This window comes from Ambystoma mexicanum, chromosome 1p (genome assembly GCF_040938575.1).
Source record: "Ambystoma mexicanum isolate Mex_15411 chromosome 1p, UKY_AmexF1_1, whole genome shotgun sequence".
In the NCBI taxonomy this organism is placed as follows: Eukaryota; Metazoa; Chordata; class Amphibia; order Caudata; family Ambystomatidae; genus Ambystoma; species Ambystoma mexicanum.
The window spans coordinates 814617432-814638201 of NC_090921.1; the positions used below are offsets into that span (position 1 = coordinate 814617432).

A 20770-nucleotide genomic window follows, 5' to 3' on the forward strand; every position below is an offset into this window, starting at 1 on the left:
GTAAACATCCCCATGTCTGGGACAGCAGAGGCATGGTCACACGTTATTTATTTTATGACCAATGTTTCTATATGGGAAAGCGTGTTTAGAGGTTACGCAGTGCCCATCCATTGCGAAGTGGGAGTGTTTTTTAAAGTTGGGAAATATATGATATTTTTTTGGGGGAGTAAAAAGGTCCCATTCCTAATGGTAACGGCAGTTTCTTCCTATGGCGATTCGTGTGTACTACTGGTACAAACCCATCCATGGGTCTGTGTGGATGAAAGCGGAGGGGCACAGAGTTCTTACTTCTATTTTTCTTTTTTGAGTGAAAGTGGCCGATAACAACCTTTAGCTGTATTGGTGGGGTTAGGGTTTAATGCTTCTAAGGTTGTCCATTGAAGCTTGTTTGTTTGCTTTTCTAAGTAGCCATGAGGATATCTATTCATGAATAGCCTCGGTCGTTCCCTGGCTCTTATTGTTACATAAGTACCAGTGCAGTCATCCTATAACGGAATCAAGCGCCCGGACAGGTTCTTCCCCATGTGTCATTGTTGACCAAGTACATTTTACACTAATTGCCTCCGTGCTACTCATTGTCTCATTACACCATGTAATAATATTTGCAAACCAATGTAAAATAATGACTGATTCGCATTTGCATCTGCTTGCAACTTTCCCACATAGAGCCAACTGTCCTTTGAATTGAGAACCTGCAAAAAAGTTCAGATTCTGCAAATGATTTCGTTTTGGCGAGCGTTCCCAACCCTGTTAGCCAGCACTGCATTGTTTGTATGTAAATGAAAACATTATCGCTCCGAAATTCTAGAAATGGTGCGGGGGGGTGGGTTGTTATGAAGAGAATCGCTGTCCACAAGTATTTCACGCTGCCCTGTGGTGAACAGCATCGCTGTGTTCATTTTTTAATGTAAGTGGGAGTCGGTGAGCGTCTTTCTTAGGAGGCCAAACATTTTTGAAATAACATTTTTAGAGTGGGGTGTCTGTATAGTAGCACAACTGAACTGGTGTGTATGCGTTGTTTAGGCGTTTTTCATTGTTTACAGCGATTTCTAGATGCAATGTGATTAACAAAATCAAAAAAGGGCACAGCCAGATCTAGAAGGTTTGACATTTTTCTGTAAGGTTAACCTATACAATTTATGTATACGTTTATCAGTAATATCTGTATAACCACAGACTGTTATGCCTTTATGCCAGATAAGAAAGACACTCTTTGGATGAAGGGCTTCTGTAGCCTGTTCTGGGTATAGAGAGATAAAGATGGATGCATTGTTAAATTTATTTCCAATTTTATCATATTGGAATCACATGATGCATTTTTGTTTGGAGTGACTCAGAAATACAACAAACATTTTCAGTGACCGATAAGAAAATGTGTAAAATATATATTTCTAGGGTTTTTGAGTACATTTTCTCGTTTGCGATCTGCTGCCTCAGAAATGCCATAAGGGAAGTGTTCCCAATCGTCCAGTCCTTCTCTTTTGGGAGATGGTTTGAATGAGTCCAATTGTTTTCAGTCAAAAAATACAGAGATGTAAGCCCTGAACTGGGGTTCAAAATATAAACGCACAAATAGAGACGTGTCTTGGGTGATTTTCTCCATCACTATAGGTGAATTTTGAAAAGTCCACATATTTGGTAAAATAATTCGTTAGATTCTCCACACAAGTGTGAGCAAATATGTGATATACTACTTTGAGATATGCAAGTGATTTCTGAAAGATTACGATTTACATACACCTGGTGCACTTTTACCACAGGCAGGGTCGATAAAGACAGATGTGAAGTGCCAGAAATTTGTCTGCAAGGGTTTGGGCAGTTCACAAGCTGTGGGATGGCTTAACTAGTTCATGCTCTGCTCTCCTCCCTTTCCCGGAACTCTTGAAACATAGAATGTGCGGCCACTTTATAATTCTTCCCATCTCCAACTTGTGACATTACCAGATACTTTGACTGAGGATTGAGCCAGCATGTAGGGGCTTCCGTGCGCTAGCCTCTCCGTTAATATACAGCAATGATTGGTTTGCTGCTCAGCGGAAATGGAAATGTGAAGTCTGTGATTGAAGAGACTACCAGGCTTATTTTTAGGAGCTTTGTACTACCACATGTTCTCTTTATCCTGGCCTAGTGTTTTTTGATTGTGGCGGTGCAGGGGGAGAAGGTGTGTTCTCAGTGTGGATGGAACGTGTGGCATTAATCTGCAACCACAAAAAAAGACAGGGTAGCACACTGGTTTTTGCTTGGGTGGATGCAAGGGTGAGTGAGGCATCCTTGAATTTGTATTGGTAAAAATGGATTTGCTGGGCCTGCTGCTTGCCATGGGGTGGCAGACAGTTCTCAAATGTGTTACAATCATACACAACCTTGGTGTTGATGGAGATAAGGTTTTGTTTACACCCTTTTTTTAAATGAAAATGGAAATGGCAAAAGCCACGGCAAAGAAGACCAAATAACCTAACGTGTTAGTTCTCAAAAACCTACTGGGTTAGTGCGCTTTATCTGTTTGGGAAAAACCTTCTTGTGTTCTGCTTTCGACTTTGGCGGTGCAGTGAATTACACTGCTTAGCATTCCAGATATGTAAATAAATGTTTGTGAGGTCAGAATGAGTTTTATGTGTCACAAATTGATGACTACTGTTATTTGCCAACATAACTTACCATGGCCTATCATGAGACTCTTGGATTTAAATGGATGCATGGCACCAATGTATGTATTGAATGATCTGTAGTTCTAGTGGTCTAATCTTTACCAACATATTTTGAACAGCACTAACCAGATTCTGTTGAACTCTGAAATCTTTGGGTTTTCGTTTTGATCTATTACTCACAATGTTTGCTCAGACTGTTGCATCCACTTCAACTTATCTTAGGTTACCATGTCAAATGAGACTGTGTCTATCTGAAAGCAACTGTGCATCAATTGCCAGAGGATGGAATCCATTCTTTGGAGATTACTCATGTTCTTAAACCACGTTATTATCCTGAACTGTGGCCCATATTGTCACTTATACTCCTTCATGCCCAACGTACCCACGTTTTAAAGAAATTGCTTTGGCTTACTGTTCGTCCAGGATCAAGTTCAAAGCCATGACCATTGTCTTAAAGGCCTTACATGTGCCTCCACCTCTACCGCAGAACCAACTTTATTTGGCATTGGTCCATCTGGTCGTTAATTTATGCTAAAAGAATTATTGATTTATGTGTCCTGGGGTCAAGCAGGCCACGACCATGGGAAGCTATGTTCAGTGCCTGGTATCTAACCTGTGAAAGAGATCTCAGAAGCTACTGGAGCTATTGGAAATCTTCTGATTTCCACAGGAAAATTACCCCCCCCCAATATTAAAAAGAAAATCTGCGTTTGCTTTCTTCATCTATCCGGCCTTGTTGATTTCTGCTGGTCAGCACTTAAATTATTTTTTAGTGTGTGCACTTGACTAATTCCTAATCAAATGTTGTGTTAGAAAAAAGCATATTTACTTTAACAAGTTTGCTTTTGGACGCTTTTTAAGTTCTGTTAAAGTACAGTAACACTTCTTGACCAAAGAGGCCTACTTGAATTGAACATTATGGTCCTTTCGCATTACCATGTTGATTTTCATGCTGCTGGTGAGGTTTATTCGTTGGCACGACTGTAAGTCCGTGTGTTTTATAGTCCGAGGGATCATGGCTCACCTACAGCATTTGAGCAGGTTGGACAAGCCAGTGAAACATTATAGGAATGTAGCTTGCCTGGTGTGTTCACAGGAAATGGTGACTCGAGATGCATCTTTTCACTAATAGTATTGAGAGACGATGGATTCTAAACTGGAGTCTTCATTTGGATTTCAGTGGGTGAGTAAACCAAACAAGAGGCTTTCTTACTTTACTTGTAGAACATGGTTCTGCACGATTGCAGTATCATGTGCATTTGTTTGGTTTTTAGTCCTGCATGTGTAAGATAGTTTGTGAAAACAACACAGCCTTGTGTTCAAGTTCGATGCAATGTCGTTTCTGGTTTTTCGGCTTTCTCAATTTTGTGTGTTTACTTTGACGTGGTGGTGTTTTGTTATATTTCTAAACACTTCTGTTTGGGTGCTATTTTAGCAGCATATTTATTTGTTGAGGAATTGATGTATCCTTTTTCAGCATGAAGCAGAGGTGCCAACAGTACTTGAGTACTGCAGCTAGCTTAATCAATTTTTGTTCCTTTTGCTTAATTATTTTGGTGGGGAGTTTGCTTTCTACAGTGCTTTACATTGGATAAAGGAGAAACCCTGTATCAAGTACTTTTTTAAACGAGAAGCGTAACGTTTATGCACGCACTTTCTAAAACCATTGGTGTTCTCTAGAGTTAAAAAGGGAAATCACTGCTCACTATAATGTGCAGTAAAAAAAATCCCAACATTCTTGTAAATGCCATACAGCCCATTTGTTAAAGGATTTCACTGCGACCATAGAGACGCAAGTACTCTTTAAGTTGCAGGAATGCATATTGTTCCAATCAGAAGCGTAGATTTAGTTGCCTCGTTTTCACGTAGTCCTTTTCTTTTTTCTTTTTTTATTTTTTAATGCTCATATCCGGGAAGACCGCTGTAAATTTGTTTATTGCTCCACCATCCTGCTTCAGACCCAAAAAGACGATTAGGCTTGATCTGTGGATACATTCCTTTTATCAGGCTGCACCTTAATTTCTATCTGTGTTTCTCTGGGTCTCTTTAATCCAAAGACACTCTGCTCTGTCTCAGCAAGGACGGTACCCTAAGGCTCTAGCCTTTTGCTATGTCTCTTGAATGCATATGCCTTTGACACCCTAGTGTGAGCTAGCATTTTATCATGATATGTAGATGACCACCATATGCCCTAGCCCCACAGGCTGTTCTCGATTCTCCTACTGCCCAGAGCTTTGCCTGAAATTCACTCTCCTGTTGGCATCCAAAGCAGATTTTTGGGTTTGAAAAGATTACTAACATTTGAGCTGCAACCAAACCACTTGACAAAAAAGCCACTCACTGCTTCTTTTTATAGCTGGATGTTTGCATGCAATATTGATTATTTAATGCCTTGTCGCTGCAATATCTCTACAAATGTAATGCATAGGCCTTGCAACGAGTCCAGAATTGGCCACTAGATCATGGGCATTGAAATGTTGGGTCTGGGCCCCTTAGGGGAGAGGCACCAGTTCCAGCAGAACAGATGAGTGGGCAGGGGAATTGAAATATTTTTTTTAGAGGCTTGGGTGGATTGGCCTGAAAAAGCTTGAAGATCGCTCCACTACACTATTGGGTGGCCTGCAAAGAAGCTTAAATGTGGCCTGTAAACCATCTTAAAGGGAGCAGTTTGGAGGTTTTGGTGGTGTATTAATTGCCTATAAAAAATGTTATTAGACCCACAATGCAAAATGGAAATAGCAAAAATATAACTTTTTTTTCTTCTTATACACCATCAAACCACCTTAACCGCCCACAACAAATGTCATGAATGTTTAGATGTGACCTCAATGATGTTTTGGGCAAATCCTATTTAAACAACCGAAAAGCAGCACCATCAACCTCCCTATATACAGCATTTTACCCGTAATTGTAAGTAATCCGCAGCTTCATGGCTGTTTTCTATTTTTACGCCATTTCAGTCTGTATTTGTCCATGTTTATTTAGCGACTGGTGTTTTTCCACGTTTTGTTTACACGAAACACTGGTATGCCTGTAATTGGAAGCTCATAGAGCTGAGTTCTTGCATAGCAAGTCAATGGGCCTCATTCCAAGTTTTCCGGTAGTAACGACGCCGTTACTACCGGACCGGCAAACTACTGCCTTTTCGCCCGCCAGGTCTGACCTGGCGGGTGAACCGGCACATGCGAGCAGAGCATGTTGGATGCACCGGCACCATTCGTGAATGGTGCAGGTGCATCCGACCTCCCCATTCCCATTGAGCCCTATGGGGCTGAATGGGGAGTAATATTACCTGCACCCGGCAATGGGGATGTACCGGGTCCGCCGGGGCTGGAGTGCCCCGGTACATCCCCATTGCCGGATGGCGGTAAAAAAACAACTCCGGCGGCAGCCGTGCCGGTAATTGGCGGCACAGCTACCGCCGTAGTCGTAATGAGGCCCCCCAATGTCTGCATTTCTTTTCGACCAGTTTTGTTATTTTGCACAGCCATTGATCTGCATTGCATGATAAACAACTTTAAAGACCCAAATGAGACATGCATTTCAGTTGTCCCCATTTTTGCAGCTAGATACTGAAAGAAAATAGATTGTGTCTGTATTTATGTCTCAAAACGGAACAAGAAGAGCCTTAATTATAAGAAGGCTACTTTCCGAGTATTGAACAGTTTCTAGGGCTATGTAGCTGATATAAAGCTTAGACCAGGCAGAAAGAATGCTTCATATTGCGTTTATTGAAGTACAGGTAAAACTCCCAGCACAGCCTTCTCCCTCATCCAAGTCTCTTCAACTGACTTGATTAGAACCTGGGATGCTGTTCTTTCGTATACATTCCACCCCGCATATTCCAGATCCATCATCCCTTTTAAGTCACATCACAACACTCGCATTGGCATGTTGAAGGATTCACATGAACTCCATGATTCCAGTTTTGAAAAGTAGTGCATTTCATGAAACAACACTGAGCCCTTGTTTGAAGAACAGAGCCAATTTTGGTGTGTTTAAGGTTCCGGTTCAGTTAAATTAAATGGTCAGCTGAGCCATAGACTTTTCTTTCGATGACGGCACATTTTTTTGATTTTACTGTGGCGGCAGTTTTTAACCGGTGTAGCATGAGTGGTATGCATGCCACATCACTGCCCATGTGGCTTTTCAGATACAAGCAAGTCTACTGCGTCTTAAAGCTGTGTTCTAGGCCTCCCGAACCTCATTCTTGAGATTGTTGTACACAAAGTCCTCAACCTTCAGCTGTGTTCAAGTCTTCTGTTCATAAGGGCAGGGAAGTAGGTCTTCATCCCCCCCCCCCCCACTTCCAAAAATAAGTTTTCCCTATCCAGTTTATTCATTTCCCTGCTCCATACCCGGAGAGTCTTCCACAGCCAGTGGGGCAGAAGATACAGAAGGATATTGTATCACGCACAACTTAGTAATGTCTATTCTTACTTCACAGCTTACAAACAGCCTTTTGTTATATTGGCATAAGCAATTTGACAAAGCAGAAGTGTACTGCTTACTGAGGAGTTAATCCACCATAGCTTGCAAAAGGTCGATTTTCTGATTGTCGCAGAGGTAGGACATTCTTTCCCTTCCTGATATCTTTAAATCTTCTAATTATACTTCTAATTATACTTCTTATCAGCTCACATGAATGTTTTACAGACTCCAGGTTAGCAGTAGTAATAATCTTGCACACTCCCCAACCAGGGAGGTATGATGGACAAATAGGACAAGATGGTTAAAATCCCATGTCTATAGCGTATTCGGACAAAGCCAATGCCCTCAAACCCAACCCAGGGTCTTTGTCAATAATGCTAATGCCCTGAGCAAGTGCGCTCTCTAAAATGGAGATGAAAAAATAATTTGAGTATCCAATTTGCATTCACAGCATTGCTATCATTCAGTTTTATGCTCCCTCTGCAATATCATGACTTGAGATGTGTTCGCTCATGTGCAAAAACTAGGATCGCAAGGGCGTGTCTTGCTTTTTCTGGGCCACTCATAGGGACCTCAAAATTATGTCCACCTAGACCCTAACAAAACCAGTTATTGGGCTCGAGCAACAAATCACTTATAAACCAAAGGTTAGATAAAATCTAAATGGCTTGTTATAGGCACTTTGTTCACACAATATACATACACACAACATATATAGTAAATTATATGAAAACATAGAATAAGAGCATCACCGTTAGAATGGTTGCAGAAGACAACTTCATCTTGGTCACCACAACTCTGCTTAATCCCAGAGTAGGTAGGCAGAGAGATCACTCGTACTAACGGGGGTCTGGAGCGGGGGGGGGGTCCAGTTCTATCTGTTTTCCCAAGAGGAATACCTCTTCTCTTTATGGGGGGGGAATCCCCGCCCCTTAATGGTTACCAGACTTACCTCGGCTGAAGAGCAGACAATAAGCATGAGGCACCAAGAGTGGAAAATTCCAGCCAAAAGTGGAAAAAGCCAGATTCTCTTCCTTGCCTTCTTTCCCAGTAACCCTTATCATTGCAACTGCAGAATGCACCGACTCCCTTTCTGGTTCGTCCTTCAGCGGGCAATACAACTATTCTCCACAGTTAGTTCAGCTGACATTATTATGTGACCTTGCCGGCGCTGCAGAAATGCACGTTTACTTACTGAGCCCACGAAAACGTTGGCTTTCATAGCGGTAATGGAAATGAATGTCCAAAATGGCAGCGCATCAATGCCATGTTGTGTTAACTCCTTTTTCTTAAACACACTACAGGGCGTTGCTTGTGGCTAGCGTTAAGGAGTGCAGCGGTCCAGTAAGCAACTGCATCCCATCACATTGATCTGTGAGACATGGATGCAGGATCTAAGAAATACCATTATGTACCCCCCCGCCCCCGCCGTCTGAATAGCCACTGATGAATATGATGCGCCATTAGGGGAGGACAGCAGTCGCCCAGACTTAGGACATGGACTGTTGACACCTTTTTTATAACAGCATTTTGGACACTGCCCCCAACCAGTTGTCACAGGGGTACCCTTCATAGTCTCTTTTTTTAATTTGAATGACGGGCACCCATAAATGGGTAACGCACGAAACACATCTTGTACACCGATAGTAGGTTGACTTGCATACCTACCAGTGAAAGATACTGGTCCACTTGACTATCGGCATAATCTGCACGTAGCTAGGACGCTTTATTCGGACATATCGAGCTGCATATCCCACACACAGGCTGTCGCAACATAACTATGCATACCTAGCACATTTTCTTTCTCCCATCTGTCTGCACAACTAGCACATAGCTGGTTTCCTTTAACATATATACCTGCATTTCCAACACACAGACGAGCTGTTCCACCTGAAATGCCTGCTTAATTAGCACATAGCTAGGGTGTAACATAACTGCATGCATACCTATCACACATCTAGACTTGTTTTTCTTGTAACAGATCTATCTGCATACTTGGCTCATAGCTAAGCTGCCTTCTTTTAACACAACTACCTGCATACCCAACACCTAGACAAGCTGTTCTGCCATAAGCGTCTGCATACTGAGCACTGAGCTAGGCTGTTGTGTGTAAGTGTCTCTGTATCTAGTACATTGCTAAGTTCACCACACCGGTCTGCATGACTAGCACTCAACTGGGATAATGCCATCACTCTCTCTCCTTCATGGACACATAGCTGGGCAATTTTACAATTGCCAAGGTTACAAATTAGCACATAGCCGAACTGCTCTTTTTTAATTTTAATTTTTGCATATGTTTTATATAAACCTTTACAAAATATTCACAAATGTATCAGAATACAAATGAGGATACAATATCGTACATCTCAACATCCAATTTCACAATCACACAGCATCACGATAAAAACAATCTATAATCATTACTTCTCCAATAATAGAACACAATATATCACTATCCCACAATCCTGTTCGATACTGAAAAGATTTAGCACCAGTATCCCTGTATTGTACAAACATGATTCTTGCCCATTACAATTCATTCTAAATCACATAGTTTTCAGAAATTCCTTTACTCGTATTATCAAAACAGAATTCCCATGAAGCACTTCGTGCTACAGCAATTCCCTATTCACATTAGATGTGTTATTGACAAATGACAAAAAGTATACTATTCTTTGAGACATCAAACTTGGACACATCAATACGATGGATTAATGATTCCTTCCCACCTGCTATATCACAAAACCTACAATATTTTGTGTTCACTTCATTTTTTACACAAGCGTTCGGGATCTCTCTTGTGTATGTAATACGTTAAACCTGAATCTTGTGTTCCTGAAAGCACAAGAGGGATATTTCATTATGTACTTTTCCGGAACCGGTATCCTCTTCCAAAATGTTATAACTTGTGAATACAGCCGAACTGCTTTACCAAAATTGTATCCATAAATGGCTCACAATATTGCTACCTTATCGGAACCCGCCTGCTACTACAACCACAAGATCCACAACTATTCACTCGAAGCACGAGACTCCGCATAGAGAAGCAGTATTGCCTTTGCCAAAAGAAGGCACACCAGAAACTGTCTCCTCAAAAATAAGAAAATAACCTATAAAAAGAGTACTACACTCTTGTCACTTAAACAATGGGACCCCATCCCAACGAACAGGGTGACCACAAAGAAATGCATCTACTCCCAACACCTTAAAACAATGCCTCGACACAAAGGCAAATGGACAAGGAGGGAACACGGAACAAGAAAGGAATTCAACCCAAAACCATATTGTTCAACCACAATTAATTCTTTCTCAGCCCCACAACACTGCAGAACCACCATCAGCGACCTTCAAATGATGAAAACCTGTCTACAAAAACAATACCTCCTACCTCGCACAATAGCTTTCCATCGGTAACCTAGCGGGATCAGTGACACAAGGGCCCACAACAAGAGGGGGTCAAGCAAACCCCTCTACAACCTTAGATAGAATACTACGACATAACGGTCCACCCAACACAACTTAGCAGCAGTAAAAAAAAAACAAAAAAAAAATTCTTGAACTGAGAACAGCAAATGAGACCAACGCTCTTAAGAACCATTTCATAGCCAGAGAGATTGGGAAAATCCCACTGTATGCCCCACAGACGATTCATGGTTAGACTGGTCCCTCATGTAACTAGATATTCTCAACAAAGAAGCAGATGAATAATGTTCATACTGCTAGATTCTTTTGACATAAAGATTTTTAATGCATGATAGTGCCCTCAACACGTGTTTCACCAAGTCATTTGGCTCATCAGGAGGGTTTCTTATTTTTAAATGTTTGTTTAGAGAATAAATGGATTTGGTTTTTTCGAAATTTCGTTCTATTTAGGGCTATTTTTCAATGGTGCCCAGTACATCTATTTTGGAGATGGAGTGGTCACACCAACTTTAAAAACAAGAAAAAAAGACGTTCGCCACAAACACAGAAGTCCCAATCGCAAGACTTTGTTAAGAACTGCTATCTGTGAAAGCATGTTGCAAGGGAAACCATTATGCAATTGTACTTTATGGCCACCATCTCCAAAATAGTCTCAAAATAGATGTACTGGGCACCATTGAAAAATAGTCCTAGAACAAAAGGACTTTTTGAAAAAACCAAATCCATTTATTCTCTAAACAAACATTTAAAAAATAAGAAACCCTCCTGATGAGCCAAATGACTTGGTGAAACACGTGTTGAGGGCACTATCCTGCATTAAAAATCTTTATGTCAAAAGAATTTAGCAGTATGAACATTAATTATCCTCTATGAACAATATCTGAAGGCGCGCTAAAAGGTGACTAGTAAGTCTTTAATTCCATAAATCATGACACACCTAGCAGTCCGAGTGTTATTCGCCATCATCAAGCAGCACCTTAACTTTTACCTAAGTAAACAAGTACCTATTGAAGACCAGTTCGCCATCAACTGTATCAGAGAATGCAAAGACATTAAGTTAAAGAAGCAGATGAATGTGCTCCCGCCCAACCCCCTAACTCCAGAACCTCCAAATCGACAGCCAGAAAACTCCACCTCTCCCATTTACAATCGGAGAACCATACACCAACCTGCCAAAAAAAACACAATAGGCTGCAGCCTGATCAACGCACGCCCAATGACAAAGTGAAGGTGGAACAGACCCTTTTTGTCATTTAAACATGGTTGTCAGACAACAACAAAAAACCCTCCATAACAACTTCAAACTATTAACGAGCAAACTGAGAAGGCTTCGTTTTAGCCCACAGAAATCACATCACCAACATCAATAGACCATGAAGACTGCAAATCTTACTCCATTTCACACCCAACGCCAAGGAAACCTACTTTTCCTACTTCTATGCTGACCACCCACATACATCCGTAGGCACTATAGCCAGCCTTGCGATGCAACGTAAGAATGTTATAGTACTGGGAGACTTTAACGTATGGTTTGAGAGTCAAAATGAACCCTCGCCAAATTTGCTTACTCCTCATCTTGCCAGCCTTGATATGAAACTAATGGTCACTTGGGCCACCCACCGAGCTAGACACAATGGATGTGATTTTTCTGCAGAGAATGACTTGCCTAACGCCCTCCCCCAACCAATCCCCCATTCCGGTCATCGGGAGCGACCACCAAATGATGCCTGTATCAACATCTTAACATGCACACTAGCCACAATCTCAAACCAAGCAACAACAACCAAAAGAAACAGTACAAATCTTAATTCAGAAAAGCTAACGTGGAGTACACCAAACCGGACACTCACCAGCTCAACCAAATGATTCCAGATACTTTTTTAAAAAACTATCACTGGATCAAAAGCTCCCTTGATAGGATAATGCCCCTGAAACCTTTCAATCCAGTGCAAAAAGGAGCGGCAAGATGGTTTACAACCTCATTCGAGCACTCAAGAAAGCAAACCAGTTGGAGAAAGCATGCAGATAAAGCTACAATAAACTGGACAAAATCAAATACCAGGAGCCAAGCCGTCTATAGAAAGCTGCCATGTTAAAGGCCAAGAAATCCCACAAAACCCAAATAATGCAATCTGACAATCCCACCAAAGGAAGTGTACAAAGTCATCAATGAAATGGCCAAACTCTATCTCATGCAGCAGAAGGCCCAGATTTTATGCAACAACATCACAGATCATTTCAGGACCAAAATAAACAAAATTCAACAGGCCATCGGCACACCAAACCGCACCCCAGACCCAGGAAACCTCACAGTAACTACAGAACGTAACTAATTCACACCAATTTCAGATGAAACTTTCAACAAACTAGTAAAGGAGAGTAACATGGCTGTATCACCCATGGACATGCACATTTATTTGCCAAAGAAACCCCACTCATATATATCCAAAAACTGATGTTTCTTTAACTGAAAACGGGAATAGTACCAAAGGCGTACAAAGCTGCTGCATTAAACCAGTCTTAAATAACTACATTGGAAAAGCAGATGGCCCAACTAACTACAGGCCCATATCCAGCCTCCCATACCATGCTAAAAATACTGAAGAGCTATGTATACAAAGAAATTCTCGATCACATGGAATCCCATTGAATCTCAGGCTGGCTTCAGACCCATTAGAGGAACAGAATCTGCACTAGTCTACATATAGGATGACCTAAAAGTGAATGTTGACACAACCTTAATCCAGAGATTACAAGAATCGCGCATTAGTAACTCTGCACTGCAATGGTTAAAATCCATCCTCACAGACACAGCTGTAACTCCATACTCTTCCTTTTACCCCAACTCTCTCACCAGTTCTCTTCAACATATCCATAACTCTACTGATTAAACTAAAAAAGCATGACCAACTACACAGGCAACACTTAAACTAATTTTCAAGATGACTACTGGCCCCTCTGCATGACCAACAACGACCTAAAGCTAAACCCTAACAGTTCAGAAGTAATGATCACTGCCTTCAATGAATTGCAGAGCTTGCTCCCTAGGACCGCAGAATTGAGAACAAGACCGGAAACATCGAAGATAATTAAGAATCTAGGCGTACTAGTTGACCGTTGCCTTACACTGGAATCATAGGTCTACTCAATTGCACAAACATGTTTCTGCAACCTATGATAAATTGGGTGCATCCTCCTCTACCTAAGCTTCTCATACTGAACACTTGCCATCTCATCTCACTAATACTGGCAAGAATATACTACGCGAACAGCCGTAGAGTACACTTCAACTATGCCCTGAGAAGCTTTCCCAGGTTTCCTTTGAAGAAAGTAATCCATTTCAAATAACTGTATCACTCAGAGCACAGGGAGCAGAATTCCTACCATCATAAATCGCCAGCAGCGACATACTATGACAAAACCAGCTATGGAGGTACAGCCTTCTTCATCCTCCCAGTGAACATATGATCTTATTTTATCTGAACTTCGAAAGCAGAGAAAGGTTTTCAGAGCCCAACATTCCAAAGATGATAGAAGATCATTGAAGCTTTTGAAATTCTTTTTACAAATGTGGCTATACAAAACAGTGGGGGGGGTGGAAGTCTGGGAAACTCTCTACCAGCACGAACACAGCCCATTGACTTGTTCTTGGGTGGATGGCCCCTGGGAGAGTCTCAACCAAGTCTTTAGCTCACTGTTCTTTTCACAGAGAAGAAATATCCCCTCATATCAGTCTTTGTCCCGCCCAGGGGCAGTGCAGCACCGAAATGTTAGGCAATTCTCCTCTGAACAAGAGTACCACAGCAAACCCATACACGTGTTTTAGCCTAGTTGGGCATCATCAGTGAGGTGAAGCTGTGTCTCTCTAAGAGCCGTGAGCAAGGGGTCCACGTCTGGAGTCCCCTGGTAACTTGGGGTGAGACCCAAAGTTACTTTGTATGCAAACAGGCTATACAATACATGAAGCTAGAGATTGGCCGAGAACCGTACAAAATTGAAAACTACAATCGATAACACCACCATTTGAACAAGCGCTGTATCATTCAATAACACCCCGAAATCAACTCCAGGAATAGAACACCTTCAGGTCTGTTCATAAAACGGTACAATAAAACTGCCCAAATAAACTGAATAACACTTAACATGACCGACTCTCCCCTGAACCCCACCTACCCCTTATTTACCCTCCGGAACCACAGACAGCATGCTAAAAAATGCAGGACTCTGATGTGAGACAATAACGCAATCAGAACTACAAGAACTGCAAAAATACACTAACATACTGGTCTATACAAATAACCCAACCAACTAACAATTCCCACCTTTCAGCACCCGACTAAAAAATAAAAACTCGCCTACTTACCAATTCACCTGCATAGACCCCAGTTCCTCCTGGTTCTACCAACACCAACAGTTGAGCACAACGCCTTGTCTTCTCCCGCTAACCCTGCAGCCATTCTCTGCTACCTCCCCTCTTTCAGATCCATATGAGCGCCTCGAGACCATGAAAATGGCAGTGGTACAAATCCAAATAACATACATAAATACCCTGCTCTTGCAGTGCATGTTCACATGGCACATTCATCCACACGCTGTGCTTATACCGACTTAAGTTCCCATGGACACACACACTGCACTCCTCCATAAATAACCTGCACACGAGTCCTCGCAGTTCACATACATGCACAAATCCCTCTGCATGTATGTCCACTGTGTCGAATCTGGACAATTTGTCTGTGGTCCTGACTGGGGAACCACTGTCTTTGAGGCTTTGGAGGTGTGCCTGCTATGCAAGACCCTCCATGGAGGGTCTGCGCAAGTGGAATCTCACTCGGCATGACTCCCTTCTTGGAGACAAGGGCTCCCATTACAGTATGGAACTCCCTGCCCAGATCACCCTTTTTTGGCATATATAGGCGTTGTAAAAACTGTTGCATTCCTTGTTAGAACTATAATGCACAAAGATTCTTCCTTGACTCTATTGGCTTCAGGTAATGGAGAACCTCGCCTGAGTCCCATGATCAAGGAAGATGGACATTTTGTTGATTTCTAATGATGTATATAAGACAACAAACTGTGAATGGAGAAGGAACTCCCCTGCTGGGGGTGGATAGCAAGTGCTATGCAGAGCGTGAGCCCCTGAAGTACCAACATCCTGGAGCCGTAGAGATGGCAGTGTCTTGCAGAGCCAGAAACTCGCTAGCTGGAGGCTGGAAGGTGGGTCCCTTGGCCAAGCAAGCCACTTTGGCCAGGGGGAAGGAGAGGGTGGAAAGCCATCTGTCTTCGTGGTTGGCGTCACAACTAAAGAGCAGTATTGGGCCTGGTGCCGAGATTCGAAAGAAGAAAGGAATCTGAGGTCTTGAACTCCTGCCGACAAGTGCTTTTCCCACCGTGAGAGGTACGGATGGGGAAAGGAGAGGCTGCGGACGTGTGGAGGCGAACCAGACATATGAGTGTGGGTTACCCGGAGGAGTGAACTGATGCAGGTACGAAATACAACGTGAATGTAACAGGCACCAAGCCCCACTAATGCAGAGAAAAGGGATATGAACACACTAATGGTAGGCTAGAATAGCTGTCAAAAGTATGAGAAGTGAAGAAAACAAGATGGGCATGCAGCCCCAATAAATAATTGGAAAAGATGGACACGTTGCATCCAAGCTGAAACACTCTTAACAGTATCAAGGGACCACAGACACGGCCTATGTAGAAACGGTGTGTCAGGTGGATACTTTCTAACCCTGAATGCAAATTGCTGGTAACTGTATTCCCAGTCTGTCCAGAAGCCCTAAACTAAGTGTTTACTGAGAAATACGACACTTAACCACAGAGCTACCAGACTTTTGGAAGTCCTAGTACTACGAAGGTGGGAAAGGAAGAAGTGTAATTTCAAGGTGTCCTGAAGGGATTGCAACATTTTAAAAATCAAACTGTTCCCTTATCAAAGAGGGAGGGAAACACAGACAGACATTGTTTATTTTTCCAAAAGGATACGATACTAAATCTATGAAGACAATCTGCAAGAACTAGAGACTGAGAATAAGTCGAATACAAGTGAGCCAGGCTGCGAGACTATTATGCAAGCCTCCCTTATCATTTTGGTTAGGAATTTTTCTAAAGTGATAGGGCCAGTTAGGTACTTAGCATTCGGACAGAAGACTTTTTGTTTGGACTTGATGTGCACCCTTTTTCTTTCAGGTAAGGAACTTCCCTCATAGTGATAGGGCAAATTAACAAATTAGGAGTTTTCTTTTAATTTAATAAAAGTTGTTGGACTCCTTCTGGTTCACCAATCCCCACCCTTTGCGCATGCCAACATTTGTCTTTTTTTCCACATTCTCGCCATACACCCATGCACTGTGGATATGCCTACAAACTCTTTACTCACATTAACATTCCTGCACTCTGCAAATGCACAAAAGCCTCTGAATAATGAACAGAGGGAAATAGTGGGCCATGGAGAGTGGCAACTACTCGGTTTGTTGATTACATTGTGCCCTTGGGTTTGGCGAAAACCAAATCTCCATTTCCTATTGACTGTCTTTGCCGTTTCTCTTCTGCAGAAAGGCCTTATTTCATACAACTTATTAATCCTTTTAAATCCAATATAAATCACCCTAACTAGTTACTCAATGTCTTATGCACACCTTAATATTTCTTGGAATCCCAAATCTGTTGAAATGTGTAATGTGCTCCGCTGACATACTCTGGTCGGAGGTTATTGATGTGTCTGTCTTGTTTCTGAATGTATCACTCATTTAGGATACAACAGCTAGTTTCCCAGTTTGTGTATTTATCCTGTTCAGTGTAATTGTCAATTCTCCAAGCTCTTTCTGCATTCTCTAGCATACAATTGAGTAAAGTAAATCCTATCCTTTCGTCATTGTCTTCTTGCAGGGGTCAAAATAAAGATTTGATAAGCAGGAACTAAACAGTTCCTGGGTGTTGGTCACCATCCAGTAAGCAGGAGCTACCGCTGGGGAATAATTAAATGGTGCATATCTTGCCACAACTCTTAAATTCCACATGACATACAAGCTATAACATTTGTTAATTAAATACAAGCTCTTATGCTTGAAATGTTCTACATGTGTCCTAGTGCGCTTTATACACCTTGCCAGACGCTGAGTTAATGCCACATAGATTTGTTTGCATGTAATCGGTTAAGTCTAAAATACGTCCTGCTCTGGCCAACCAGGCTTTACTATGCTATCAGCAAGAACTAGTTTTCTCCCTGCAATTTCGGTCGTTGTTGTATGAACTGATAACGTGGCTGCTTGCTAGATTATGTTGCTCGAGTACAGCTGGCTATTTCGGAATTGTCTGCTGAATGTGTACAGTATAGCTTGCCTGGTCGTGCATGTAAGTTACCAAAAGTGTGGGTGCAAGTTTTTTTTTTTTTTTTTTTTTTTTTTTTTTAATACACCTCCATGCATTTCTTTGCCTTTTCTTTTGGCATGCCGCAACCTGCTGGCACTGCCCTTGTTTCTCTGGTCATAGTTGCCGGCACAAGTGGGTGGCAGTGTATCAAAGCAACTTTGATGGGACCTTCACCATCAGCTGACCCTGAACTCAGGATATTCATTACTGACTCATTAGTTTGTACATCTTCTTTAGCCTGTTGCCTCAAAGTGTGGACCCTATTATTTTCCAGAAAACGCCTGATTACATGCGTACATTAAGTTCAGATATGTGACAGCAGTTTTGCTTTCTCTCCAGGGATGCATTATTGCTTCAAACCCAGGTATTTATTTGGAAGGCAGTTCACCAGGTCCTCGAGGCAAAAGACTGCAGTAGAGATGGAAATGTAGCGCCTGACATTTGGCTTCATATCTCCTTATTGACCCCGTCATCGAAGAATGAAGGAAGTCACCCAACATGCAGATAAGGCTAAGATTTTCTTCTTTACTTCTTGGTATGTACTGTATGCCCCTGACTTTGGTGGTGCAAATATGATTTCCCACCCCACCTCGCCCCAACACTATTAAAGGTTGCCCTATCTGGGTCGTTTATATGCTACATTAGCATTCAGTATTTTCACTTGCATACATATACAAGTGTGCAAAAAGGACCTAAGGCAGACTTGATATATTGCCTGGTGTAGCTGGAGTAAACTTGGATGGCACTGAGTAAATGCCACTGTGACATAGATGGTAGTGAAATCAGGTCCTAACGCAGAGCATTCCCTGTATGCAGGGACCTACTCTTCCATAGCGCATGAATGAGGCTGCAGTCGAAGGCTTGGTGTACTTCTAGCTTTATTCAAAGTAGGTTTCTTCAGGTACAGGCACACATGAGCAACTGACACTTGGGGAACCCTTTTTGACAAGCGACCAGGTACCCCTCCTCATCCCGGTTGGAACATCACCATCGTTGTTATTCGTAGAGACTCATTCATTCACGATACTACTACACGACTCCCTTCTTTCACACAAACTCGCACGCAAACGTATACCACTAGCACATTGCACAAACGAAAGCAACCTGACCAGTGGGGACGCAAAACGCAGAATTTTTGACAACCCTTTTAAGCTTTGCAAACCTGGCTTCTAAAAGATATAAAGTTTATATTTTCAGGAACATCATACCTCTGACCTTAGCAACTATGACGAATAACAGGGCGGGCTACTGTACACATACACAAGTGCATGAACAAACCTATGGGGGACATTGGATGATAGGGAGGCTGGAAAAGATGTACTCCTTCACCTGCCACAGCTGGTATCACCTCAAAGGTTGCAAGGACCTTCTCTTGGCACCTCAGGGATTCTTAGACTCTATTTTGGTAAAGGGAAGGAACGGGATAGAGAGCACACACATGTGCACCTGTCATAGCAGGTGTCAACTCAAGTTTACAAAAGCCTTTCTTCTGGAAGTGCGTCCAAACAGAACCCACAAATGCACATTAAAAACATTGGCCCATGCCTCTTCTAATGAAATACTTTACACTGACTGGTGCAACTAAGAATCATTTATGGTTGACAACTGAGCAACTTGGAAGAGACAACTTAACTTGAACACATCACAACAAGTTATGGTGGTTCATTCTTACTGAATTAACATTGTTTAACAAATTCCTGCCTTAAATCAATGATTGGGTTAATCCCATAATATGTAATGGCATGTTCTAGGGCACATTTATCAATGTTCTTCTTAAATCACTGCTTCATGCCTTTATCAACTGATTCAGTTGGTTAGCGCTCGTTTTTTAGACCATGTACTTATAAGTTCCCTTAACCTAATGGGCAATTCATCCCCTACACACTCGTGACCAAAATCGGCGTCGTGAGGGAGCAGGAAATCACTTATCAATCCTACATGTTTATAGCAAAAATTATTTCTGTGAACAACCATGGTGACAACTGAACGTTTTGCCATGAATCGAGGTTAATCGAGGTTAAAAGCATACCGCGAATTGAAGTTTAATAGCCGACGAGGACACCTTTGCCCAGGGTCTCTCTCATTGATGACCTGTTGGCAAACTAGACTTTCGAATTAATTACTAGACAAACGGCCGCGTATATCAAACTGAATTTAATAGTATAGATTAAAATGTACTGTTGTATTTTGAACACAGCAGTAGGATTAAGATGGCACACAAATGCCTAAGTTCTCGGGCTCAATAAAAACCTATACGTTTTGTTCTAGGTCACACGAACTGCATTACCTGAATGTCTCGGGAGGTTAGCACACGGCAACGCGCTCGTCTTGGAAGCAAGACGACGAGCAGCAACACCTGTTCGATCACTGGGTCCGCGCTTAGAAACCTCTGGGTTTTAAACGCATTATAAATAACACTTTGCAACACCACATTACACAGATTGACAGTGCGGGGTCCGGTTGCTTTCAGTCATGTCATAAAACAGACGGATACCTCCTGACGCCCGCAGAACGAATTCTTACTTCATCATCGAACATACAGACGTACATTGCAAGTTTAGTTTGTTCGTTAATATCGGATTTGCACAAAAGGCAGAACGTAAAGTGCCTAAAAGCCGAAGACTGAAAAACACCTGCTTTCCTCGACGACTTGTCCCAGCTCATGCTGTGTCCAAAAGGAGACTGGAAGCTAGAAGGCTACTTTATGCACTGCCGTTTTTAGGAATAGTTCCTCACACGGACGATTCCGGATGTAACTTTACAGTCGGATTCACCTTCTAGAAACGTGGGCTCAACTGTAAAACAACGAACCCCCGTATGTGACGTCATTGGTTGACCACTGACTTTCGTACGGCTCCAAACTCCACAAGGTAGTTGTTGGTGAGAAC

At 42.1% G+C, this 20770-nt stretch overlaps 1 protein-coding gene across 3 annotated transcripts in view; it reads left to right on the plus strand.

Annotated features, from left to right (window-relative positions):
- OTUD7B (OTU deubiquitinase 7B) overlaps window positions 1-20770 on the plus strand; it is a 932635-nt gene that overhangs the window by 9503 nt on the left and 902362 nt on the right. Inside the window, exon 2 of one of the 3 annotated variants that reach the window (XM_069652344.1) lies at window positions 18222-18417. The exons of 1 other annotated variant lie outside the window; for it this stretch is intronic. In XM_069652344.1, coding sequence (XP_069508445.1) covers window positions 18381-18417 — 37 coding nt within the window. In that variant the 5' untranslated portion in view covers window positions 18222-18380. Of the gene's footprint in view, window positions 1-18221; window positions 18418-20770 lie in introns of those variants that run through there. One more of the 3 variants, XM_069652334.1, reaches the window with a different exon arrangement.